The 20567-nt window shown below is 34.8% G+C and overlaps 1 protein-coding gene across 1 annotated transcript; it reads right to left on the reverse strand.

The window, feature by feature from the left end:
• Positions 1-1668: 1668 nt before the first annotated feature.
• ALB (albumin) lies at positions 1669-18616 on the reverse strand. The gene is made up of 15 exons (XM_082653032.1): positions 18487-18616; positions 17724-17781; positions 16743-16875; positions 15201-15409; positions 14510-14642; positions 13578-13675; positions 11950-12079; positions 10733-10947; positions 9282-9414; positions 7849-7946; positions 6322-6460; positions 5226-5449; positions 3919-4051; positions 3209-3276; positions 1669-1844 (listed from the first exon to the last, which is right to left on the reverse strand). Exons 1-14 carry the CDS (start codon positions 18563-18565, stop codon positions 3235-3237), a joined length of 1824 nt encoding a protein of 607 aa, XP_082509158.1. The 5' UTR covers positions 18566-18616; the 3' UTR covers positions 1669-1844; positions 3209-3234.
• Positions 18617-20567: the final 1951 nt, after the last annotated feature.

The raw sequence follows: 20567 nt of genomic DNA on the forward strand, positions 1-20567 counted from the left end.
ACATCAGGTCAAAACAGGGGTTGAGGGCCAATAGGGAGGGAGTGTGGAGCCTTTTTTAACTTGGTACAAAAATCTTTGTAAGCATCATACTTAAAACTGTAAAGCATTATTATTAGGGACAAAATAAGCAAGTTGTGAATAATGTACAGTATGAAACCAACTTTATAAAAATTTTAAAAATACACAAACCAATAAGGTTATAAATGATTTTTAAGTATGTAATTGATAGACAATGATCTAATATCAGTGGCAACCTCTAGGAACAGGGAAAACAGGCTCAGTGTTGAGTATAACATCTTAATTTTTTATATGAAAATTTCACCTTCTAACTGTTGCACTTCCTCAGTTCAAGATATCTTAATTATCCATTAGTGTACCTTTGTCCAGACTTCTTAATCCTCTCTTCCAATAATGCTTCTCCAAACTTCTTAAACTTCTTATATTCTTCTTGTATTGTCATCCTAAACTGTCTTAAATTTCTTCTAGGATCATTTTTTTTCCTAATTCAGTTAACTACCCTAGTCCTCCTTATCCATGGCTTCACTTTCTGCCATTTCAGTTTCTCAGGTCAACACGGTCCAAAAACATTTAATAGAAAATTCCAGAAATAAATTATTCATAAGTTTTAAATTGCACACTGTTCCAAATAGCATGATGGGATCTCATGCTGTCTGCCCTGGACATGAATTATCTCTGTGTCCAGCATATCCCACCTGTTAGTCACTTAGTAACCCTCTCAGTTATCAGGTCAACTGTCATGGGATCACAGTGCTTGTGTTCAAGTCGCCCTTATTTTACTTAATAATCGCCCCAAAGTACAAGGGTAATGATGCTGGCAATTCACGTCTGCCAAAGAGAAGCCATAAAGTGCTCCTTTTAAGTGAAAAGGTGAAAATTCTCAACTTAATATGGAAAGAAAAAGAATTGTATACCGAGCGTGTTAAGATCTATGTTAAGGACATATCTTTTATCTGTGAAATTGTGAAGAAGGAAAAAGATATTCATACTAGTCTTGCTCTCACACTGCAAACTGCAAAAGTTATGGCCACAGTGCGTGATAAGTGCTTAGTTAAGATGGAAAAGGCATTAAAATTGTACGATAAGGTATTTTGAGAGAGTGACGACACCACATTCACATAACTTTTATTACAGTATATTGTAATCATTGTTCTATCTTATTATTAGTTGTTGTTAATCTCTTATTGTGCCTAATTTATAAATTAAGCTTTATCATAGGTAGGTATGTACAGGAAAAAAACATAGTATATATAAGATTTGGTACTCTCTGCAGTTTCAGGCATCCACTGGGAGTCTTGGGACTTATACCCTGCAGATAAGGGAGGACTACTATATCCTTACAATCCTCTCTATCTTTTTGGTCCCCCACCTTTATAGTTGAGTCTTAGTAGTAAGAAGAAGCCATGTTTTGTATGCCTTACCTATACCACAGTTTCTATTCTTTTATCCAGAATTATCATAATGTTAAAATATTACATTGAATGCTTATAATCCATAACTCAGAACAGTATTAATGTTTCTTTTACATAATTAACCCATAAGGAACTAGAAGTCCTCCACTGAAATGGGGAGAGAACAGTGGAACTTTCATAGCACCTACAAAATTTTCAGGATGGCAACACATCTTTGAAAAATAACAGTCATGGACAATTATGTTAGATTCTTTTCATTTTTTTATTAATTGTAGCACAGAGAAAAGAGGCAAAATATTTAAAGAAATTTGTGTTCTTAAGACAGGGTGTTGGTTAACACCAACAGAAAAGAAAAACAGATGAATAAGCTCTGAGTTTTCATTTCTCTTTTTTTCCTCTTACTCTCAGGGTAGGCTGAAAAACAAAAAGATAAATATAATTACTGTTTATAAAATGGCATGTGTTTTTTCAAATCTCTTCAAATGAATGCCAAATTGCTTAGATTGCCTTTCCACAATTTCCACCAATGAAAACAATTCAAGCCTGTCCTAGACTCATGGCAGTTGAATTCTTCTGTTGGACTAGGGGAGAGGACACAGCAATAAGGATTGTAAAGTCCTCTCTTCGTCACACAGGCTTTTCATCATTAACTCTCAGGGTCATTTACTTAACTCCTACATTTTTTTTTTTTTTTTTTTTTGCCACAACACACAGTGCGGCTTGTGGGATCTTCGTTCCCAGACCAGGAATCAAACTCGTGTCCCCTGCAGTGGAAGCATGGAGTCCTAACCCTGGACTGCCAGGGAATTCCCGACACCTACTTCTTACTTAAGTTAATTACAAACAAAAAAGTTGTCTTCTCAAAGTTAGACCTCTAGGAAGAAAATCTTGCCATTTAGGACTAAAACAAATCACATTTTGAAATGCCCAAATTTGCAAAGATATGAAGCTGGTTCCTTTCCTGAATGCACAATATGAAGGTTTTACCATATAGGCAAAGAGTAAGTTAAAATCTAATAGTGGAATAAACATCACAGTTTAAAAAATATGAAAATAATTCATGCTAAAAAAAGTTGGACAAATTGTTTCAAAAAGGAAGTTCATTCTATTTTTTATTATAATTTCCCGCAAAATACTACACCAAAATGGGTAAAACATGTTTATGTTCAAACACCTAAATTTTAAAGTGGGCCTTTTTGTCATAAGAAGAGAAATTCTCTTAAAGCTCAGCATGTTGACACATTGGAAACTTAGTAGCAAATTATTTACTTGTAATAAAAGTTCACATAAGGTAGACCTATCATATTCTCCAATGAAATGAATTTGTTCTTGAGCTATATGGTTGAACCATATGAAATCATTGATATTGAACTGTTTTTGTACATACAAAAATGCACTTTCATATGGTCCAGCCTATTGCCTAAAGTTTCCCAGTCCTGAGCCAGTATGTAGTAGAATGACTCTGTCTTCTGTGTCACATTGGGTCAGAAGAGGCCAGTGGTTAACTCTCAAGCCCTGGTTTGAATCTTTAATTTTGGCTCCGTGGTTGGGTAGTACTTGGGTAAATTATTTAACCTATTTCTTGATCTATGCCTTCATTTTCTCATCTGCAAAATGGGAATAATAATGGTACTCAAATCAGGCAACTATTTTGAGAAGTAAAGAAGTTAATATATATAATCAGTTTAGAACAGTGGTTAGCACTGGTCAGTTGATCTTTGCTATTTTAATAATAACTATTAAAATTAGTTTTTTAAAAAAATCTAAAGTGTAGTTACCTGAGATGCTTGTGGTTGTGTTCTTTTTAGGCTATGGCTTCTCGAGTTGTAACAACAAGTTTTGGACCCTAAATACAAAGAAACGACAGATGTGGGGAAAATATTAGCACCACTATTAGGGTAAAAAAGTAACATTTATACAGCCATTGGTGATTACAAAGTAATTTTATGTACATCACATCCCTTAATGACAGTTTAGTACTAGAATCTCTAGAAGGAAGCTCACCAGCATCATTGCCCCCCAAAGGAATAAAAAAATTACTGTCAAGTCATAGGGGGAATAGTAAATGATTCAGACATCTAAATATAAATTTCCACACTAACCTGTAAAATAAACATTCAGATTCAACCAAATCACAAACAAGCATTTTCAAGAAAATGTTTAAATAAATTAATGCTTTGGTTTGATGATGTCTCTACCAAAACATCTCAGGCTTTATAAATATTTCTATCTATATTCATAAACATCACAACTTTGGAAACAGAACAAACATTACAAACACTTAGTAATAAACTACAGTGCAGCAGGAGATTTAAAAGAAAAAAGAGCTATTTCAGTCATTTGGTAAGACAATTGTATGAAGAATAAGATTCCTGTTCTACATGCACATAATGTCTTTCAGATACTTCAACCACTAACCCCTAGCTTGATCAAATGCAACAGCAAAGGAAATTTGACATGTGAAAATGAAGGCAAACAACTCCAGTACCTCCAGAGCAAAGCAAGCCTCTTTGTCAACGGCTGCACAGCACTTGTCTACAAAAGCTGCAAAATCCCCCATAACAGTTTTCAGTTGTTCCTCTGTTACCTTGGGTTTGTGTTTTACCAGCTCAACGAGTGCACTGCATTTGAATGAAAACAAAAAACAAACAAACAAAAAAAGCCAGAAAAAAAGTTTACTCTCTACAGAAAAATGGAGATGGTAAAAATGGTATCGCTGCTACTTAAGATGCTAAGTCTTAGAGCCAGACAACTCTGGACCTGAGGCCCAGGCTTACCATTATAAGCTTCAATATTCTTATTTGCATAATGAGGATAATAAAATCCACCTTCGCAGGGTCAGTGGAAGGATCAAATTAAGTAATCAATGTAAATTGCTCAACATTTGTAGTGTCAGTAAATCTCAACAAATCATTCTTCAGTAAATCACTGGAAAGGATGATGTCATTGCATTTATATGGTTATTCAGATTTTGGAAGTAATGCCATATGGAAGTTTTAAAATTTGAGAGTTAAAAATGATCCTGAAAAACTTACTTATCTTGGGCTCCATTTAAAAAGTTTCTAATCTGAGAATCTTTATATTTGGTTATTGTAATCTGCCCGTTCAAAGTTAATAATGGAGCGGCCATAGGAAATAAAACTATCCAATTCATGGGAGTGGGTGGTTCTCTTTCACTGACATCTACAGAGACAATAGTGCTAGAGAAAGAGTCATATGGGCATGACAGGTTTTGCAATATGACTTTTAAGTCTATGTCCATGATCAGAATCCACCAGAGATAGTAGCAAATTTATGTTGCTAAATTTCATGCAATTATAACCCCTTGTGACAGCAATAGGGAGTCATGCCTCAGAACTTTAAATCCCAGATATTTTTAATCCAAGTTCCATTCTCAAAAGTCAGGTCTTGAGGGGTTGCCTTGTCTGTGCGTTGCCATAGAACAAACTGAAAATAACCATTCATGCCTAGAATTAAATTTTCATATGATTTCTACTAACTAATTTGCTATCTGCAAAAATGCATCAGTTCAGTTTTTTCTGCTGGACCTAGCCTAAGCTGTTATTCTACTGCAGCTTTTATCCACAAGATTATTCTGAATAGTACTGTTTTTTTTTCTTTTGCTAAGAAAACAAAATGCTATCCATTTTATTCTTGACACTTTTATCTGCTTAATAAGGTCAATATTTAAGTATTTAAGGTATATAATCACTACTTAAGGAAAAGTTGCTCATTTTAATTTACAATTCTCACTATCAAGACTACAAACACATGCAGTAATGAAGTACTCCTCACATTTGTTTCTTGATTTGTTTCTCATTCTCGGGAAGTGTGCATAAATCTGCATGGAAGGTGAATGTTTTCTCATCAAAGGCTTTGGGTTCATATGTTTCATCAACTGTCAGAGCAGAAAAGCATGGCCGTCTGTTCACCAAGGACTCCGTGCAGCATTTGGTAACTCTTTCGCTAACTGGTGTCTTCTCGTGCAACACGCACAACCGGTTCAGGACCAAGGACAGCTAAAATCAGGCAGCAGAGCAGAAGTTCAAAGGAAGCATAATGAAAAGTTTTCCATGAAATTCCTACCTTCCAAAGGACCAAAACAAATGTTATATTTTAACTAGCAACATTGAATCCTAGGTTGATTTGAGAAAACGATTTGCTTATTTTTAGAACTACAAATAATAAGGGACTTTGAAGTCTTCTCTTTTAATTAAATTGTCTACATTTTAAGAATAATTTATTGAGAAAATAATTGATTAAATAATTTGAGGTGAATCCTGATATATGTCTTGGAGTAGGGAAGAAATAGTGTTATACTGATACATTAAAGATCCAATGATGCAAAGCAAAAATAGAGGGTAGGGCTTCCCTGGTGGCGCAGTGGTTAAGAGTCCGCCTGCCGATGCAGGGGACATGGGTTCGTGCCCCAGTCCGAGAAGATCCCACATGCCGCGGAGCGCCTGGGCCCGTGAGCCATGGCCGCTGAGCCTGCACGTCCGGAGCCTGTGCTCCGCAACGGGAGAGGCCACAACAGTGAGAGGCCCGCGTACCGCAAAAAAAAAAAATTTAAAAAAAGATCCAAAGAAAGTAAAAATTTAGAAAATTCCAGGATGGAACATTAAAAGTTCACAGAATTTTTTCAAAACAGTTTATCATTTTTGGAATCTTATCTAAAACCTCTTTCTGATGGTCAGGATAATACAGGTGACCAAATCCTGGCTGCCATTACCATATACACAAAACACACACACACACACACACACACACACACACACACACACACAAACACACACACATTAGCCCACCCTTGCTTCTGAAAGTTAGCTTTGTCAATATCTAAAAGCAAAAGTTCATCATTATTAACTTTATTATGTTCTAAAAGACTCACATAGTCTTCAGCACAGGACATTCTTTCTGATTCAGGATTCTTACAACACTTAGAGCCCACTCTTCCTAGGTTTCTTGAGACCTCCACGAGAGTTGGAGTTGACACTTGGGGTACTTTCTTGGTGTAACGAACTATGAGCCTATAACAACATAATCCATGTGTTTTCAGCCAGGCAAGAAACTGTCTTTTTCTAACACATCAGGTCAAGCAGAGATCACTTAGCCAAAATCCACTAAGATGGTTTTCCATTCATAAAATTATCATCTCCAGGTTGGCGGGGTAATGTGGGAGAAGACCTTGTCCTGAGCAACTAATTAAGCCTAGCTTTGAATCCACCTGTGCTGTATAATCTTAGGAAAGTGGCTTACCTTATTGTAATTCAGTGACATTAAGATATTTATTAATTGCTTCTTTCTTTCAATAAAACCTACTGAGAGCTTAACATACATCAGCACTGTACTAAATTTGAAAGACATGGATGAAATTTCTCACCCATGAAATGGAAGGAAATATACCTGACTCAAAAGGGATAGTGCAAGAATTAAATTAAAAGGAACAAAGCATGCAATCAACCTGATGTGGTATCTAGCATGTAATAATCATTTACTAAGAATGCTAATCACCATTGAAAGCCAATGTATGACCATAATCTACTCAAGGGAAGAGACTATGTCTTGTTCATTGTTGTTATTCCTAGCACCTATAGGTAGAAGAGTGTTAACATGTGTAAGCTGAACAATAAATAACTAAATGATGTGTCCCTTCCTGTCTTAACTTCCACAGATAAGGCTCTATTTAATTGGGACATTAATCCATCATCTTATTAAGCTACTGCTACTGAAGATCTACTATTTTCTGCTCTGTGAAGCATTGCTATATTTTGTTTGCTCATAAACTATTTCTTAACTTTCAAATGGCATCCTCAGTTCCTATATCCCAAGATTTGATATTTTTCCTCCCAGACTTAAGAGCCCAATTTTTTAAAGTGCACTCAAATATAGGCCTCTTCATCCCATCAACTATTTTATTTCATTTTCTCTGGTCTTTCTTGATGGAGAGTGATTAGAAATGATACTTTATTTTCAAGATTAAAAGTTCTATGATAGGGCTTCCCTGGTGGTGCAGTGGTTAAGAGTCCACCTGCCAGTGCAGGGGACATGGGTTCGAGCCCTGGTCTGGGAGATCCCACACGCCGCGGAACAACTAAGCCCATGCACCACAACTACTGAGCCTGCGCTCTAGAGCCTGCAAGCCATAACTACTGAAGCCTGCATGCCTAGAGTTCGTGCTCTGCAACAAGAGAAGCCACCACAATGAGAAGCCCGCACACTGCAACGAAGAGTAGCCCCTGCTCTCCGCAACTAGAGAAAGCCCATGTGCAGCAAGGAAGACCCAAAGCAGCCAAAAATAAATAAATAAAATAAATAAATTTATTTTAAAAAAAAGTTCTGATAGGTGGTCTATAAATTGGCTTAAATATTTATTAAATGAACATGAAAAATTTAGTCAATAAGCAAAAATACTTACGCATTTTGGAATTGATACTCTCCAAGTTTTTCAAAAAGTTCACAGTTTTGTTTAATTAAATTCTTAGGCTCCTCCACAAGAGGCTGAAGTTTCTCAAACTGAAAAATAAAAGAATAGTGTTTACAACATTCTCCCTGAGGACCAGATGCAGGTTGTGTTTCATCCTTCTAGGCATAATGAGATCCTTCCTCCTTTCTGCCCAAAGCCATGAAAATAGATTTTTGATGTCAAATCTATTATAATATGTCCAAACTGTTTATTTGATGAGACCGTATGAGATAAGTGATTAAGAACATTCAGACTCTGGAGTGCAACTGCGGATGTTTGAGCCAGGTCAACCTGACTCATGTTCTAGTTGTGCAACTTTACTTCCCATCTCAAAGCTTTAGAACCCTCATTTCTAAGATGGAGATGAACATGGTACTCACCTCAGAGAATTGCTCTTGTAGACTACCTGAGCTAATGAAATTAAAACATAGCCTGGAATATAGTAAAAACTCAGTAAATGATGGCTATGATTGTAAGTATCATCATTATTAAGCCATCTCTCCAGTTGGACCCTGAGCTTTCTGAGATAAGAGATTTTACCTTGGTCATCAGTTCCTGTGTGGCACTTGGCATATAACCAGTTTCTTGGTAGAGGAAAAAAATGACTTTCCTCTGATTCTTAAGTTTGCACACCACTATATGTGCTAGGAGTACTAAATATCTCAAACATGATAAAATTCTATTTTAGCATAGCTAAATATGCTAAATATTCTCAAAACAGATTTCCTCTCCGCACTTAATTTCTTGTAAAACCATTCTTAAACTGTCTCAAAAAAGGATTTGAAAATATTCTAAAGTACTAGATTTCACAATCTTTCTTATGATACTAATTCTTGATACTTAATAAAATTGGAATCAGGTTAACTTTCTATATATCTAAGTTAAATCTCTTAACATTTAAATTTACTTTATTTTGTTCTCAGGAGTGTAAAAAGGAGAAAAAGCATGGTCAAGATTTTGTGAAATTAGGGCTTCCCTGATGGCGTAGTGGTTGAGAGTCCGCCTGCCGATGCAGGGCACACGGGTTCGTGCCCCGAAGAAAGATCCCACATGCCGCGGAGCGGCTGGGCCCGTGAGCCATGGCCGCTGAGCCTGCGCGTCCGGAGCCTGTGCTCCGCAATGGGAGAGGCCACAACAGTTAGAGGCCAGCGTACCGCAAAAAAAAAAAAAAAAAAAAAAAAAAAAGATTTTGTGGAATTAGAGATTGCTCTCTTTGATCTTTCTATTTAAGGCTATTATTCCTATAATGTTTAAAAGCACAGAGTTGAAACCATCTTAAGAAAAAATCTAAATTGCACTATGTAACATTCTTGCGTTATTTTTCTTTCCTGTTATTAGAATCATCAGTTAAAGAGCTATATATTTTTTTCCTTCCAGAAACCTACCACTGTGGCATAGCATGCAGGAGGATCATCTTTGGCGCAGCAATCCTCTAGTGTGGCTTCATATCCCTTGGCAATTCTCAGCAGCAATGAGACAGAGTACTCAGGATGCCTTCTCGCATACTCATACAAAAACCTAATTAAGATGACAATAAAATAGATTTAGTTGGACAAATGAGCAAGACAAACTACATAATTGGGACTTCCCTGGTGGCCCAGTGGCTAAGTCTCCGCACTCCCAATGCAGGGGGCCTGGGTTCGATCCCTGGTCAGGGAACTAGATCCCATATGCATGCTGCAACTAAGAGCCAGTGCAGACAAATAAATAAGTAAATAAAACATCAAAAAAAAACACCCCATAATTAACCACAAAATTAACTCATATCATAAAGGTCTGAATTTGACTAAACGCCATGCAGTAAAGTTTAGTGGCTAAGGACTTGGGAGTTCAGAGTTAAAGCTATCAAATCCTGGCTCTGCCACTTATTTTATTATATCACCTTAGGCAACTTATTAAAACTATCAAGACTTTGTTTCCTCCTCTGTGGAATGGGGATAATAATAGTGCCTATCTCATAAGGTAAACTGTAGGAAATAGATGACGTAATCTATGTGAAACACATGTGGTCTGGCACATATTAAATGTCTGAGGAATGACACCTGTTACTATTAGGTATAATTTGTTTGATTCGGACTATACCTCAAAAAGGTTCTGATAGATTAATAGAGATATTTTCTTAATTTTTTTCCTCTCTGTATGAGTAAATTCTTAATGGTTACATAATTTTATGAAATATTATTTAATGCACAGAATACTATTATAATTGAGCAATAAAAATGCAAAGTTTATCACTACACTTACTGACTTTATATAATCATCGATTTTGTCATTTAATTGCTGTCATTTAACGCTGCCTTGCCATGCTACCAGACTTCTGGTCTTTTTAACCAAATATAAAGCACCTGGTAACATTCTACTTCTCTTTATAGTTCTTTGCTGACATCAGATATATCAATAGATAGGTAGATAGATAGATATAGAGACATAAAGATGTATTACATATATTCACAGATATATAAGTTTAAGAAATATTCTTTGAATGAATGCATGAATGGATAATATGTATATAATTTATGTATACACAAAATATTTCTACAGGTATTTCCAGAAATATTCCTAAGGACTAAGGAATGAAATGGGGGTGTAAAAATGAACTTTTATTATTACTTTGTACTCTTCTCTATTAATTGAGCATCTGCTATATGCATGTATAATTTTACAACAATTTTTAAAATTAATTTTTTCCAAAAATGTTTAAAGACTGGGAGAAGAAAGAATAAAGAAACATTGTAGGCAACATGAAGATTGTAGCAATTCCAAAGGAAAGCCTAGAATAATTTCCTAAATCCTGAGACCATATAAAACTATGAAAGATCATTCCTTATCCACTTACGTGCCCAGGAAGACATCTTTTGCTTCATTATAGTTTTTGCAAACTTCCTTATCTTCAGCAAAATCAGCAGCTAATGGGGACAGGTTTTCAGGCAACTCATCTTTTTCCACCTCTGAAATGCAGTGGGATTTTTCCAACAGAGGCTTATCACAGCACTTCTGCAGTTTACTGGAGATTGTAGCTTGATTTTCACATATATACTTGGCAAGATGCGCCTACAAGCAAGTTGATGGAAACTGTTCACCGTAAATTGACCTTGCTGTGCTTCCTCCCTAGACTTTTACTATGTTGGCAGAACAAGTTCATTTTATTCTAAGACCATACATATACCAACCTGCGTTCTGTGAATATTTTCAGTCTGTGCTGCTAAGTCTAGAGACAGAGATAGAACTACTAAAACATTTCCACTTGATTTGAAAAAAACTAGTCAGTAATAAGGTCTCATATCTGTTATTTATTAATTTTATATTTCTACTGTTAAAGCATTTAAATTTTAAACTAAAACTCAGTACTGTTTTGCCAAATACTCCCCACAAATTAAGTGCAGGCATCTTGAAACCAAAAAACTAAAGTGTTACAGATTTTTGAAAAATTAGTCAAGATCACAGTCACAGACCCTACTTACACATGTAAAATATCTGCCTTAAATTTTCCAGAAAGTGTACTAAGAGATTAGTATTCTGGTATTTGGTCATATTTTTCAGTTTGAGAAAAAGATATGCTAAATATTTGTATTTTTAACACGGACAGTTGAGAGAATATAGAGCAAAAAGTTACATAATTTCCAAAGGTCTCTTCAGATTCTAGCCTTTCTCCAACTCCTCCCACCTCCTTAAAAAATCTTCTTACAAATCTACCTTTGTAACTGTCTTACTTCAGTTTTAAGCTTTTGTTCTCAGAATATGAATGAAAGGGATTACAAATTACTGAGTGAGTTTATCAGATCACTTACTGAGTAGGAGAAAGAAAGAGAGAGAGAGAGGGGAAAGAAAGAAAGAGGAGAGAGAGAGAGAAGGAAAGGAAGGAAGGAAGGAAGGAAGGAAGGAAGGAAGGAGAGAGAAACAAAGAAGGAAAGAACCGCAAGGCAAGGCAAGTATTGAGCAGATTAGAGCATAGAAAACTATCTCAAACCACTCTCAGTTGTTCTGATGCTAAACAAATTGATTCTACCAACTTAAGCAAGTAAGTTACCAAAAGGTATACTGAGGATTCTTTACCCTGTCATCTGCACATTCAAGCAGGTCACCATGGCAGCATTCCTTGTGGACTTTCGTAAGATCTGTCACTATCTTGGAAACCTCTGCAAAATCAGCCTTGGGAAATTTTTGGCTCAGGCGAGCTACTGACCTAAAGAAGAAAATTCTCCCATCAGAATATTAACAGGCAACATTTTATATCAAAGTACTAGGAAAATACTATGTATAACAAGAAAATTTAGGATAAAATAACATAGAGAAATAATTTGTAAGATTCATTAGTTCTTATTTTAATGCTAATTCTGAACCAAATTGTTCTCTTAGGGCAAAATGTTTCCTTAGGGCCTACTTATCCATTGTAGGAGTGTGTATGGTTGTTAGAAGTCCAGCAATTCATGAAAGCAGAAATCAAAGAGGGATTCTAAAAATGGCAACATGCTGAGAGGCATCAGGTTTGGAGCCCAGAGCTGACTTCCAGATCTGGCTTTATAGCTTATTGACAGTGTGACCCTAGGCAAGTTACTTAGCCTTTCTGAGCTTCAGTCTCTACAGAGTCACAACAACATGCTAAACCAAAGGATTGTTGTGAGGATTAAATTAGATAATACATATGAAAGCATTTTATGAACTGGGAAGTGCCATACAAATTCCAGTTATCCTTTTTTTTATCAACTAAAACACATTCTTCCTGACTTCCACAGGTCTCTGAGAAAAGAAATTTCATAACTTCTACAAAATTAGAGAGTTTTGATTCAGCATATTCTTACCAAGAAATTGATTCAGCATAATCTCTCAGCTCACTGACAAGATGTAAAAGGCTAACATCCACAAGCTTTCCCAAATCATTTCGGAGTTGCCTAAATCTGATAAAAGACACTTCTTCCCCCAAACTAATCATAGCCTGTTTAACTATGTATCATTTCATGTTGAGGTTGTTTCGTTTATTGATTTGGTTGCTTTTGGTGGTATAGATGGTAGGGATGACAGGCAAAGATAGTTCGTTCAAGTGCCAGTTTCTAGAGAGTTTGCAAAATATCTATTTTCATTTTATTTCCTGTTCGTGTTGACTAGAAGGGAGGGATTGGTGACGGGGGTGTGAGAGATGGAGAAGGGGAGTTCCTTGGCTCAGATACTGAAGGATGATGCTTCTAGAGCTAGCTAATAATATAAAAACAGAGGCCCAGGAAAAAACAAGACATTAAGCGCAGAACTGGTGCTACAAGAAAGTGAGAAGAAAACCTGATGGCTGAAATTAATTATCAGAACATAAAAAGACAAGCAGACACTTCAGATAATTGGGTGGAGGGGAGATAAAATTAAATAAAAGACCCTGACTACAGCTTTATAAAAACAGTGGACCATTATACTAAGATCACAGTCATTATAAATACATGGGAGTTTAAACACCTGTCCTAGAAGAACAAAAAAGTCCTCTAGATTCTTTGACTACTTAGAAAAGATATGATAAAAAAATAATGACAAATTGTTACTGATGCTCTGGTTTTCACCTCTGTCAAATTTCTACCTTTTAGACAACCAAAAAGATATATGCGAAAGCACTGCGTAAAATGACATGCAAGTGTACAGTTTTGTCAACTGAACCATCATTATTTGCATCATTATAAAAATGCAAACTAAGTTTAACATACCATGCTTTTAGAGCTCTTTCTCCGAATTTTTGGATACTGGTACACTTGAGTCTCTGTCTGGCAGACGAAGCCAGTACTTCTTCTCTCACAGTTTCAATCTGCAAAAAGAAACAATTTTGGAAAAATTAGAAAAGAAAAATTTTACGCAGACCACCCCTTCATAAGCTCAGATGAGACTATGCCAAATTGAATTTTAAAGAGAGAATTTACTCCTAAATTCCCAAGTATCGCTATTGGCAAATAACTATTTTGTTCTGTAGGAAGAGGAAAAGTCCGTCTGCTCATAGTGGAAACTTCCAGGTAGTTAAGAACCAGCATGGAGCCATTGTTAGGGAAAAGGGAACGGAAAGGAAAAGTGGAAGGACAGAGTACGCTAATATCCCAGGGAACAGAACTTTGCTGACTTCTTAATTTTGCATATAACCCCTTTCAATGCCTCCTCCACCAACTCTCATAACATCAATAAACTCCCTATAAAAGAGAATGCAGTGTAAATATTCATGGAATGAATGAATAAACCCAGGCTTCTAGATGCAGTTAAATTCTCCCCTACTTTAAGTTCCCTTCCGAATAAAAAAGTCTCATGAAAAGAGAAACAAAAACTGTGTTCCCTTGCTGTGTAATTTTAAACATGATTTTCCGTATTTCACTACAGCAACTTGCACTATTAAAAGAGGCAGGATATTTAGACACATACACAGCGATTCCCTCTACCAGATCCACTTAGGCAAATCTTAGAAGGAGGAAGGTGGAAGACATAGGCCTTCAAAAAAGGTGAAAGATCTTTGAGGGGGAAAAGACGGAGGAAGGCTTTTTTGACCACGTAAAGAAGTTTCTATTGGAGGATTAGGTTTCCGAAGTCTAACCATAAGATGTCCCCAAACTGAGATTTGATTATGAATTGATTCTTCTATTCTTCTTCTGGGGAATACCTTTGGTATCAGGCAGGCAGCTTTATCAGCAGCTTGGCAGCATTCTGTAAAAACTCCTTTATATTGATGAGCAAAGTAAAGGAGTTCTGGGGCATAAAAGTAGGGGTGTCTTCTGGCAATTTCATATAGGTATCTAAATTTTTAAACAAAAAACAGACAGCCATTTTTCTATAGCAGACAGTATTGCAGGAAGACTTGTAATCTACATTCTCCCCAGAACCTCCAAAATCTGAAGACATCTAATTTACCAGTTAAGCTCAATTTGCACATAATGAACTTGCTTTTGTCACTCTTTGAGTCAGTGAAAATGTTAAACTCATACATATATATACATATAAATATACACACATGCATAAATTAGTTAAATATCAGTGATATGTTATTGACTAAAATGAACTAAATTCTGAGAATACTAAATATATATATATCTTTATAATATTTTAATACATGTCATCTTCAAATATTTTCATACAGATCATATCCTGTTTTGATGAACTCCAAAAGATCTTTGATCGACTTTTTCAACGTGTAGAATTTTGTAGTATCATATATTATTTCTTTGAAAATTGTCATTAGAACAGAAGCTTCAAGTCTTAATGTTGATAATATTTTTCAAAATAGTAATTGTTATAATGAGTCTTGACCTATTCCATAATTTTTAATTTTGAAGCTTAAAAATCTGATTACTTACTTTCCCCCAAACTTATGTTCGTTTTCCTTAAACTCGGTACACAAAGTCTCAGGGTCTGGTTTCAACTTAGGGAGGTCTGGATTATCATCTTTGTGTTTCAGGAGGCATTCATTTCTCTCAGGCTCTTGTTTCCCACAGCAGTCGGCCATTTCACCATAGGTTTCACGAAGGGATGCAACTGCACACAGTTTATCTCCAAAGAGAGTGTGCTAAGTGAAAGAGAGCAGGTGTCAAATTGCTGGGCAGACTTTTGTTTTCCTTATACCCAAAGAATAGTATAAGGAATTAATATCTTGGTAAGCCTTGGTTAGTAAATCATATAAAAAATCCACATTTTTCTCAGATTTAGAGACCTTCCCTTGATTTGACCATCTAGGGTCAAATCTAGGGAAATCATGTGTGATTTCCATAAGAATTAACTGTCACACTATCACTTATAGTGGATAAAACAGAAGGGCAAAAAGGCAATGACCTTAATGAATGAGCATAACTCCTATTTCCATCTGAGGCTAAAGGCTAGGAGAACAATCATTATAATAAAAACTCAAGGAAAAATATCCTCTAAGTAGCAAGTGAATTCACATTAGGGAGGGAAGTGTTCATATAGTTTCTCATTTGATCTGCTCCTTTTTGAGAGGTTCAACTTTTTAGTAGATACCATTCAAAACTGAGGAGTAACATAATCTACCATGCATTAGTTGTTATTGTATTAAAATATAGATTTTTTTTGTTCTAGAAATATTTGCCTCAATGCATATTCCATTAAATGAATCCTTTCTGTCCCCATTAATTTTTATTATGAAAGTAACTATAACTTTAGGGAAAATATGCTGCTCAAGACAGAATTTATTAATTTTTTTAAAAAGACACACTTTTTAAAATTCATATTTAGAGCAATATTATTGTGTGTAGCTAAAGAACTGATTCTGCCTTGAGGCAGAAGTACATATAGAGCAAAATAAGAGGAAGAAAGGCTTTAGTGATAAATAAAAAACTGCCTTGTCCCCAGAAAGGTATATATAGATTAAGTGGTGAGAGAAACATAAAGCTATCCTTATATTAAAGACCTATCTGAAAATATCACAAGTTCAAAGTTCTCATTTTTTATTGTATGTAAAAATATGAATATCCCTAAAATGAGGAATACATAGCTGTACTATTATTTCACCCGGGTAACAAAGTTAGCACAGAGATCAGGTGAGTACTTTCTGAAGATAAAAACTATACTATCATTATTAGCCTCTATGAAAAGAAATCTAACTTCAAATTTTAAAAAGAAACTTCTACAAATAAAAAATTTCCATTTAAAAACACTATGACTCTTGTGTGTGGTTTCAACAAAGAAATGTTTTTAAAATTGTGGGTATACTAGAATATATCTATCATTGAAGAAACAGTGGCTATACCCACTTTTGAGCGTTGCTTACAAATACGGTCGTTTAGTAATAATTGAGAAAACTAAAGTGGTATTTGTTTTCTTTGTAAACATTCAAGATTACGTAAAGGAAGAAGAAATACTATTCAAAATCAGAATATACTTACAAGTGACTTGTCACAATTTGCAGCTGACTCATCAGCAACGCATGTTTTTGCAAAGTCAGTTATTTCATTCACTAATTTTACATGCTCATCAAACGGGCTCTGCTGAAGATACTGAGAAAAGGCAATCAGCACCCTGAAACGAAGGACATAGAAAAATGTAGCATAATAAAATTTTAATATACAGTAGGTTGCTATGCTAGAAAACAAAGTGTGTCTGTATATGTTCTATATTTTACACATCTTTCTTACTATTATCCAGAAAGCCTGTTCACATCAGCTATTATCTGAGGCCTAACCAGGTATGTGTGGCTTTCTAAGCAAAGATGATTATATTTCCACCACGTATAAAAATATGTGTGTGCATGTCAGTAGATGCATACACATAGAGCAAGCAAGCAAAATGTATTCTAAATAGACCTAATTGTTAAGACTGGGGCATTACATAGGCCTTTTGACTATTTAAAACAAAAAACAAAAACCACACACATTATCTTATTTAATCAGGCTGTAGAATAAGGTAGACCTTGAAAAATAAACTATTTTCTCAACTTTTACTAGATTAAAAAATATTAAAATCATCTCAAGAAACCACAGAACTATTTGCTAGGTAAAAGAATTTAGTAAGCAAGTTGTGAAAGGAACTTTCCACCATGCAGGTTATATAAGAGTTCCAGGGCTACACTGTCCAAATAGTTGCCATTAGCCATAAGTGACAATATATATTTAAATAAATTAAAATTAAATACTGTTTAAATTTTTGATCCACAGATGCACTTGTCATATTTAAAGTACTCAATAGCCACACATGGCCAACGGCAGCTATATTGGACTACACTGATATAGAATATTTGCATTAATGCAGAAATCCTATTGGACAGTACTGTTCTAGAATCTTTGATGACAGTGGAATATAAGGACTTCAAAATTATAACCAATACTATTAGAAACGTTAAATGTTCATTCTTAAATATTTTAACTTACAGGGCTTTGAAATTTTCTTCTCCCAAATCATTAAACCGATGAGCAATCTCACTCTTGTCTGGAGGAAAAAAAGGGAAAAAAAAATTTGCTTTAAATTCTAAAGAAACAACTGGTTAAGATATTATTTTTTATGTTTCTCTCCATTTGACTTAGGTATTCATTTGTTCCAAGATATTGAGCTCTGACTCCCAACAGAAAACCTTAGGATGATGGTAAACTATTTCTTCTGCATTTAAGCAGAAGAGTTATTTAATCTCAAATGATACTATTTGAAAAATCATTAAATATTTATAGCTTTATATTCAAACCTGGATAAGATCTAATGCCTTTGCAGTGTCTATTAACAGCCACTGAGAGGACAGTCTGAAATGAAAAATATAAATACAAGTTCTATTTATAAGATTAAAAACACAGGTTTTATATTTTTCTGTATAAATTAAGGTACAGTGGATAGACCTTTGGGAATCTGGAGTTTTGAATTCTATCTTCAACTATATTCTGTGAAGTTTAATTCACTCTGCCTAAGTTCCCTCATGTGCAATAGCAAATAACAGTTACTAAACAATTCTCACTATTCGTTTCACCTAGGATGTTAGAAATGTAAGATAACTTCTTAAGGGTTCACAAATACAAAATATCATAACAGTCTAGAAAATAAATGCTAAAGGAAAACTTACTTCATTAAAGATTCAAGGTTTACTGAAACCTTCTTTTACTAGGAAAATAAAATAAAAGTTGAACAGTAGAAAAATAGAATTCTTACGTGTATCTCGACGAAACACACCCCTGGAATAAGCAGAGCTGAAGAGAAAGATAAGGGAAATAAAAGTCACCCACTTCATTGTGCCAAAGCCTTGTGGGGTTGATAGAAGAGAAAAGGTAGGATGAATAGAGGGAGATCAGCGCTAATATACTTCTTTAGCCAATAATTGTAGATTATTAACTAGACTCATCTTTGTATTTCATTGGCTCACAACTGATTACAAAAGTAATAGTATTCTTGCCAAAAAAATTGTTTGACTAAATTCGTTGCGTATGTTTGCGATCTGGAACTGTTTTCTCCACAAGACCTTGTCAATTCATTAGTTATGTAAAACACCTTATCAAATTTTACATAAGAGTTTAAACAATTTGTACGATTACCGTGTTCTCTGTGATTTACCATTTGAACATTTGAGTTTTCAGTATTTGCAAAAATTTAACCAAACCAATAACTTAGCTTGGAAATAACATATACTAAAAGAGCTAAGCTCTGCATTGATTCTATTACTAATTCAAACTGTACTTTTATTGATAAATAATGAAAAATGTACACATACACACACACATTTGAGAACTAAGGAAAAGCCATAGCAACAATAATAACTGAAATGGATACTCAAAAGTCCTACATTTTCATCTCAGCTCTGGCCCACATGTGGTTCAGGCCCTAGAGCAAAGTATTAGAGGCAATGTGGGTGTCTCTCATGAAATAGACATGGGGAAGAAAATGGACACAATGGCAGTAATGATGATCTTTGCCATCATAATATACACAGGACAGGCTGAGCCTGATTACACCTTTAGTGGTTATAAGAATACTAGATCTTCTTTACTAGGCATCATATTTTTTCCATCCCTATTTCACGCTTTTTTCCTTTCTCTCTTTTAATAAAAAGAGAAGTCACATGCTTTTTTTAATGTTATTTTAAATTTCAAAATAAATTTAACTTCATGTCTAAAAACAAAGCAAAACAAAGATAATTTTTTTTAAATGTTTTTTCAAACTTCCTTTCTTATTCTCCCCACCCAAGATTCTGATCTCTACCTCTGAATGACTATTCTCTCTCTGCCCTTTTGCTCTAAAAGATGAACCATGCATTTCAATCAGTGGGAAAATTGACCCTCTCTGATACTACAGAACAATAATTAGTACCAAGCCAGTCATTTCATTTAATTAAATAACCGAGTCAATTAAAACTGTCAGTCATTTTGCCCTATGGCACATATAGACTCAGAGACTAGTAAATACTCGAGAAGAATTATTTTTCCTATTCAGTTATATGGTGAAAGAAACACACTTTCTATGATCTTATTTTATTTTATTTCATTTTCAGGGTACTAATTAAATAATCAAGCACAGAAGAGGAGATAATAGAAAAACAGGTGACAGATTTTTAGATAGGTGACCGAGATAGGTAATATACATACAGATGATAGCTAGCTAGCTAGAGCTGATAAGAGTTTTTTTAATGGCTCGAGGGAGTCCGAATAAGGGAGCCAGACTTGTCTTTCCAGCCATAGATGAACAGAAGTAAACGAATATCTGCCTATGGAATTATTTCCATTGGAGAAAACCATTTCTTTGAAGCCTGATATTGTATACTGTAAAAGAATGAAGGAAACTGTGCTGATTTTCTGAATAAAAAAATAATTCCTTTTTGGGTAAATGAAGTCAACTTTTCTTTTAGCCTCCAAGAAAAAGTAGGCACTTTTATTTGAAGTCAGTATTCAACCCTGGCCTTTTCCTTAAAATGAGTCTTCTGGGAAAGCTTGATCAAACACACAATCCTTATCATTGGACTTAATTGTATGACTAATTCACAAAATCAGGCCTTTAGCATTCACACATATACTTTGTGCATATTTTTTTATTTAAAAAATGAAGAGAATAATATTAGTTTTTCCACCTATTTTGCACTGTAATATTATACAGTACTATAATAGTAATATAGAAAACCAAAGGAAATCAAATTCATTATGATTCTAGAAACCTAAAATTGATATTCCTATATTTAATGAAGATTGCATAATTTTCAAATATAAAACTGAAACACCTGAAAGAATCTTACTAAGAGTATCAAT

Source organism: Grampus griseus (assembly GCF_964374135.1).
Source record: "Grampus griseus genome assembly, chromosome: 4".
Classification (NCBI taxonomy): domain Eukaryota; kingdom Metazoa; phylum Chordata; class Mammalia; order Artiodactyla; family Delphinidae; genus Grampus; species Grampus griseus.

Bases quoted from the DNA above. Each gene is read 5' to 3' on its own strand.
- ALB (XM_082653032.1), bottom strand. From the start codon at position 18,565: ATGAAGTGGGTGACTTTTATTTCCCTTATCTTTCTCTTCAGCTCTGCT. The intron at 16,876-17,723 runs GTAAGTTAAAAT...CCTTCGTTTCAG, and splicing joins GAAGAAAATTTCAAAGCCCT to GGTGCTGATTGCCTTTTCTC. The intron at 10,948-11,949 runs GTAAAGAATCCT...ACTTGCTTGTAG, and splicing joins TTGAATGTGCAGATGACAGG to GCGCATCTTGCCAAGTATAT.